Source organism: Arachis ipaensis, chromosome B6 (assembly GCF_059453495.1).
Source record: "Arachis ipaensis isolate K30076 ecotype BB chromosome B6, ASM5945349v1, whole genome shotgun sequence".
Lineage (NCBI taxonomy): Eukaryota > Viridiplantae > Streptophyta > Magnoliopsida > Fabales > Fabaceae > Arachis > Arachis ipaensis.
The window spans coordinates 126,683,300-126,690,572 of NC_142441.1; the positions used below are offsets into that span (position 1 = coordinate 126,683,300).

The 7,273-nt window shown below is 36.0% G+C and overlaps 1 protein-coding gene across 2 annotated transcripts; it reads right to left on the minus strand.

Moving 5' to 3' along the window:
- Positions 1–375: 375 nt before the first annotated feature.
- LOC107604965 (uncharacterized) lies at positions 376–2,511 on the minus strand. 2 transcript variants are annotated; one of them, XM_016306689.3, is made up of 2 exons: positions 2,370–2,511; positions 376–944 (listed from the first exon to the last, which is right to left on the minus strand). In XM_016306689.3, the coding sequence occupies exon 2, from the start codon at positions 937–939 to the stop codon at positions 592–594; it is 348 nt and encodes a 115-aa protein (XP_016162175.1). In that variant the 5' UTR covers positions 940–944; positions 2,370–2,511; the 3' UTR covers positions 376–591. The 2 variants fall into 2 exon arrangements, with proteins under 2 accessions (XP_016162175.1, XP_016162176.1); XM_016306690.3 differs by having other exon boundaries at positions 376–1,013; positions 2,370–2,508.
- Between the last annotated feature and the right edge of the window lie 4,762 nt (positions 2,512–7,273).

Genomic DNA, 7,273 nt, shown 5'->3' on the forward strand with positions numbered 1-7,273 from the left:
TAAACCCTAAACTTGGAGGGTATTATGCTAGGAGCTTGACATGTGATTTTTACATATGTAGAAGAATCTTTAAACCTATATCGTAGTATTTGTCCTTTAAATAATATTTTTTTTAATACATTGATGGAATAGAAGTCTTTTAGTTTTAGGTGACATTGATATACTTCACTTAAAAAATTTTGCCGATAGTGACAGTAAAGTTATTGAAGATTGCTCTTTTTATGATAAAATATTATGTAAAATGCACACTTCCCTTGCAAATTTTAGTTACAATTTTCGCTATTCACCAAAGAAATTTTCTTTATGTATCATGGATTAAATTTCTTCCCTAATATTAATGTTTTCCTATGTCTAAAAAACATTGAAACATCTCTGTCTGCAAAACTATCACGGAACTTTCTTGGGAAGGGAAATTATCACACTTGATGTCTAAACTTCTGAAAAACTCAATGTAATCAGACAATCAGTTGCTTAGAGAAGCAACATGAAATCTTCTCTCAGTCCCAGCAACCATTATGGTAAACAAAGTGATATTGTGAGGCATAAACACCGGTCTACTTGGCCTTGGGCAAGGAATATTGAAACTGTTGGCTACTTGGAAGGCTTTTCAGAAGATGTAGAACCCTTTTCAACCACTTTGGTAGAAGTAGCAGATTCTTCAGCTTCAACAAGCTTTCTTAGTTTCTCTTGAAGATTCCTTACTCTGTCCTCGGTTTTGCGGAGCTTTCTCCATCTATATGCAGCCCATAGACCAAAGCCACCATATACAACAATATAGGAAGCCCATACGTAAGGGTAGGTTTCTGCGTGCTCTTTGATTTTGAGATACTGTTTCTCCAATGAATCTACCAAGTTCACAGTAGAAGTGGCACTTGCTACTTGATCCTCAGTATTCTGGATCGGTGTGGCGGAACTTGTTGTTTCTGGCTGATTTGCCATGCCCTCTGCCGGTAATATTCCAGTTACCAATAATCAAATAGTTGCATAACAAATAACCCTTTTACAATGGAGCCCTATACAATAACATCAAAAAATAAACATACAGATAGAGAAAAGATTTATTGTGCTGCTAATCAAGAATCAACAGTCTTCTAAAAGAGAAACTGTAGTGACTAATGAGTTAGGTATTGTAACACTTACTAAGGAATTTGTAAAATGTCTTAGGACTCTCTTCTCCCTGATTACATTCTTCTCTTCTATCTGATTTATCTCTTTTCTCTACCAAATTTCCTCACTATGATTTTACCTTCACTCTGATTCTTTAATCCTACTACTCCTAAAACCAATCTCATTACAGAAACATATTTTCCTTTCTTCAACATATCAAATTATCAATGACAATGATGTAACTTAGAAACAAAGTTACAAAACAATATAAATATAAAACCAAGCAAAAAACAACTGAACTGAACTCACAATTAGCAAATTTCTTAATGAGTACAAACTGAAACTTAACCAGATGCATTATCATAATATGGTTGCCACAAGCTAAACTGAACTCACAATTAGAAAATTTTTTTTTCAAATTTGAAACTTCTCGATCATAAAACCAAGGCAATCAACCATTTAAACATTAGAACTTTTAAGACCAAACCAACATTAACACAAAAGAACATAATGTCATTAGCCCAAACAAAATTTTCCCAGAGTACAAAAGACATGACAAGTTGACAACAAAATAACTAACCACATTTTAATCCTAAAACATTGTCAATCAAAATTAGAAAGTAGTGAGAAGAACTGAAGAATGTAAGGCAAGTACCAAGCACTAAAACAGATGCCATATGCAAATGCAAGGTACTTGCCTATGGATAAGTACCACTAACACAAAGGGTTGTTTCTGGGCAAGTAGTTAGAAAAATGTGGCATTTTGATAATAAGTTTTGAAAAAGGTGGTACATAAGTAAAAAAGCCAGGGGCGAGGAGTTCCCACCACCCGAATTTATCCCCCTCTCTTCTGTTCTGCTGTTGCTTCCCGATAACTTAATCTTTATAGGTTCGGAGATCACGGAAAAATTAAAAAAGTATATTGGAAAAATTCACAGCCCACCTTAAAACTCAAAGCTCAAAATCTGTAATGGAACCGGTAAAAGAAAAATTTAGAAGCCGTAACGCTCATTTTATCAAACACCTCATGTGCAACACCCATCTTTAGCTTCTTCACCTAGTTTCTTTTGGCAATGATCGACTAGCAACGCAACACTAACAAAAAATAGCCACACGTTTATATACAGCTTCCAAATTCGAAGCCTTTTACAATAACAAAAAATTAGCACTACAGATTTAATAAAATTTATGCAGGTTTGTTTATTGATCAGAACAAAAAAGGAAGAAAGCACTAAAGTGAGTTAAGAAGCTTCGTCAAATACCTCGAATTGCAAAGCTTGAATAAATCAGAAGCGGTTGGAAAATTGGAGCATTAATTATCACTCTGAGAAGTTAGAATAGCACATGGTAGTTGCACTTCGGGTGGCGGCGAGACACCGTGGTAGGTAGTGGAGTTGAAGGGGCTGTGGTGGCAGAACTGAGGTGCTGATCCTGGCAGCACTTTTGGGGTTAGGAAATTGGGTTCCCGGGGGAAGGGATACGCGGGTGAAACAAGAATTTGGGGTTAGGAAGGGGCTTTTTTTTCTTTAACCTTTTGCATACGAAGGTATTTCTTACAAAAAAAAAAATTTAGTAAAAGACAAATAGGTCCCTAACCTTTTTTTTCGGACATTTTTGTCTTCAAAGATTGGAAAATACATTCATGTCTCTGACTCTTCCAAAACACGGACAAATTGGCTCCTCCGTTAAAGTGACTCTGTTACACTCAACAGAAAACGCTGACGTGGCTCCCGTGGCGCTGACCTGGCCGTTACGGGAGGCGGGAGCACACGTGGCATGTAGCTTTTCAAAACAGGACATATTAGTCCTCCCAACCCAAAACGACGTCGTTTCACCCAAACCCCCAATCTTTCACATTTATGAGCCCTAATCCTTCCACAGATCAGCCACCTCCAACCCCAACCACCTCCTGTGCCCCTGACTCCCTCTTTCACCACCACCTACGCTGCCCCTCCTCTCCTTGCCCCATCCCCCTCCCTCTCCACCTCTGTCCTTTTCTTCTTCCTTCGTCCTTTTTCCCTTCCATTCTTCTTCCTCGGCCCCTGCCTCTATCACCGCTGCACAGCCGCGCCTCCGTCAGCCACCATCAACGCCGGCAACCTCCTCCTTCCTCTCGCACCAGCACCGCTTCCAGCAATAACCCATCCAGTGAGGCGGATCCAAATTCCTACGGCGGAGACACTGTCACCGGCCAAAATCGTAAGTTCTGTCTGCCGCCACTTACGCCGCGATCGCAGCAGAGTTCCAAGTCCCGGTCGAGCCTGCCGCCCCTCCAGCCACTTTTGATAGCCCGGCGGAGCCTCGATGAGTGGCCGCAGGCGAGCTCAGATGACATTGGGGAGTGGTTGCCCCCACAGCTGCCGTTGAGCCCCGGTGACGGCATGAGAGGTAACCCTGGTGAAAGGTTGAAACTTGATCTCTCCTCAATTCAGATGAACAATGATAGGAATTGCAATAATGGCAGTAATAGTGGTAATAATAATAGTTGTAACAATAATGGTGTTAGTGGACTCTTGTATGATGTGTTTGATTACTTTGAGGATGTTAGTGAACAAAATGGTAGGGTGTTTGTGCACTGTTGTCAAGGTGAGTCTAGGTCTACTTCGTTGGTGATTGCATACCTCATGTGGAGGGAAGGATAGAGCTTTGATGATGCTTTTCAGTTGGTGAAGGCTGCAAGGTGTATTGCCGATCCGAATATGGGATTTGCTTGCCAGTTGTTGCAGTGCCAGAAGAGGGTGCATACAGTTCCTCTTAGTCCTACCTCTTTGCTTAGGATGTATAGGATGGATCCACACTCGCCTTATGGTCCTTTACATCTCGTCCCCAAAATGTTAACGGATCCTTCGCCTTCCGTATTGGACTCCAGGGGAGCTTTTTTTGTACATATTCCCACTGCAATATTTGTTTGGTGATTAGAGGAAAGTGGACTGCTATGATGTTGATTATGAAGTTTTTCAAAAAACTATTGTTGGAGGTTTTGTGCCACCATTTCCATCATCAGAGAATGAACATGAAACCCATCTTCCTGCAAGAGAGAGTAGTTGGAGTGCCTTAAGGCGTAAAGTTTCCTCTTCTCATATGAAGGAGATTGTCACAGCCCCTAAGTCATCCCTCCCAAGGGTTTATTCCGATTCCATGTTGTGTATTCATTCAACAAAAACTTCATCTCCATCCTCATCATCTTCGCCCTCGTATATCTCTCCAGATTCTGTTTCTTCGTCCTCGTATATCTCACCTTGGAAGGAGGGTGAGAAGAGAGAGAGACTAATGGGAGTAAGGGAGTGAGAAAGGGAAGAAGACGCGAAAAGAGAGGAAGGAGGAGGTCGCTGGCGTTGATGGTGGCTGACGGAGGCGCCGCTATGCGGCGGTGATGGAGGCAGGGGCCAAGGAAGAAGAATGGAAGGGAAAAAGGACGAAGGAAGAAGAAAAGGCAGAGAAATTCGAAACAGGATTGGGGGAGGTTACAAAAACGGCGTCGTTTTTGTCTCCAGGGACTTATATGTCCTGTTACAAAATGCTCCATGCCACCTGGCCTCCGTTACGGCCACCTCAGTGCCACCTTTGCCAGCTCATCCTTTTCCGTTTAGTGCAAACGACTGAATTCAACGGAAGGACATAAATGTCCACGTTTTTCAGGGGTCAGGGGCTTGAATGTATTTTCCATTCCTTGAGGACAAAAATGTCCGCAAAAAAAAGGTCAGAGACGAAAATGTCCTTTACTCAAAAAAATTTTAAAAAAAAGCAATGTTGTGAAAATCAGACTACTCATTGAACTGTTTAAGTCACTAACTTTTTGTTTCAACTAGAATAATTATTTTATAATAAAATAATAAATAAAATATAAATAAATACATTAAAATATAGTTATAATTTAATATAAATTTTAAAATATAATTTAAATTTAAAGCATTACATAAAATATCATCAACCAAAATATTAACTTTTCCAATATCTTAACTTCTTCTGTTATAAGTTTAAAACAAGGCCTATTTTTTTTTTTTTTTTTTTTGTTAAGAGCACTATAAATCGGACAAAAAAGTGTTAATTTCTTCAATTATAAGTTTAAGAGTTTTATGACACAATAAGAGTATTATGCACTAACTTATGACAATATGTACTATCAAAAGATACATACGTTTATGTTTTGTGTGTTTGTTATCACTTTATTTGGCTAATCAAGTTCAGTTTTAAAGTATGAAATTTCAAATATTTTAGACGGTGATTTCTTAACTAATAAAATAAAATTAACCATATTCAAACTTTACACATATTTACTTTCAAATTTTAAGTTGACATAATAGTGATTAATCACATATTATTTCAGTATTTTTCTATATTCAATAGTATTAATACAAACAAAAATAATAATTATCCGGTTTCTACAGTAAAATATAGTTACTAAAATATCATTAAGACGATAATTATTTGAGTTCATTTCAATACACAATTTATTATATTTTGTGATTAAATTACAAGTATTCTTTTAAGAGGCATTTGTTTTGTTTTTTGGTTTATAAGTAGTTGATAGAAACTCAACCTGACAAAGTAGGGACAATCCATACAATTCATTACACAGTATTTGCAATAACTAAAACATCAACACATATCAAGAACCTTTCATAACCTGCATTTCAATACCTATTTTGTTGTTTTACTATAATGTTGTTATTCATGATTTTTAATTTTAACACAAAAATTAACATGCTTTAACAAAGATTAACAAAATTTTCAACCCAATTTTAACAAATTCAGCATAATGATTAACAACAGAAAAAAAAACACTAAATAAGATAATGAATACAAAATTTATTATGAAAAAATGTTAACAAAATTTAACAACAGAAAAGAAAAGTAAGAACAAGGTAATAACAATTTATCAGCGGGGATTTCGATTAAATCATTTCAACCGACCAATCCGATCTGATTTTTAAAATCATAAAAAATGTGACAACTCGGTCTCTTATAAATTTCTTTGACAAATTTGTCTTTGAACAATAAAAAATATCAAAACCATCATTTATGTTTATTTTTTTGACATGTAAGTCTTCTCGTCAAAAAACACTCAATGTCATAAGGGTGGTGATGGCTAGGGTAGGATAGAATTTGGATTAAACCCTAATCCTACCGGCGGATTGAGATTTTTATATAAACTCAATCTTATTTTATTCGCGAGTTGAAAATATCTCAATCCTAATCCTACCCGATCTTAACCCACGGTACTCTATCCTACCCGTACCTTACCCTACCTGTTGCGAATCGGATTGAATATATGCGGATAGGATGTATATTGTCACTCCTAAATATCATTGGTGAATATAGATCAATTTATCTAATTTTAATATATTAAAGGATTAACATGTCTAATTTTAAAATCTAAAACCATTAACATATATATTCACCAAATTATTTGGTATTTAAAATTATTCAACCAATAATAACTTACTTACCAACTTAGTCACCAAAAAAAAACTTACTTACCAACTTCAATACATTAACTTATCCAATAATTATTCACAAGGAAGATGGATTTAGATATAAGCCTAGTGTTATGATTTTTACTTAAGATGTTTTTATTCTATCTGATTCTATTGTTTTTGCTCCAAATTAGACAAATAGATTCATGCCATTAATAATCTCAAGTGATTTTTAACGGAAGAATTTAATATGTTCAATAGTAGTAAATTTTAGTAACCTATTTGATAATTTTCATTCTTTAAGAATAAATTTTTTTGACGCAATATTTTTCAAGACTAAATTGTCATTCAAAATTTGATGGTGGATGTTATAATAGTCCTATATGTTGCTTCGCTCCGGCCTTTCTCTACGTCAACATATCAGTCGTATAAAGAATGCATCACTATTTTTTCTCTCCTACTCTATCTTCGCTACTAATCATTGTGAAAATGTTAGAAAAAGTATAATATATTTTTGGACAAATCATATAAACAATCCATTAGGAATTCTAATTTACGTGAATGTCCTAAATGCAAAAAGTGGACGTGAAAGCCCTAAAACTATGTAAATTGAATCAACATAATTCGATTTACCTTCATTTTATTAAATCGAAGCAACCTAATTCGATTTACCTTAAATTCATGTAAATCAAAGCCAAAGAATTTGATTTACGTTGAACACGCATAATTTGAATAAACTCGAATCGATT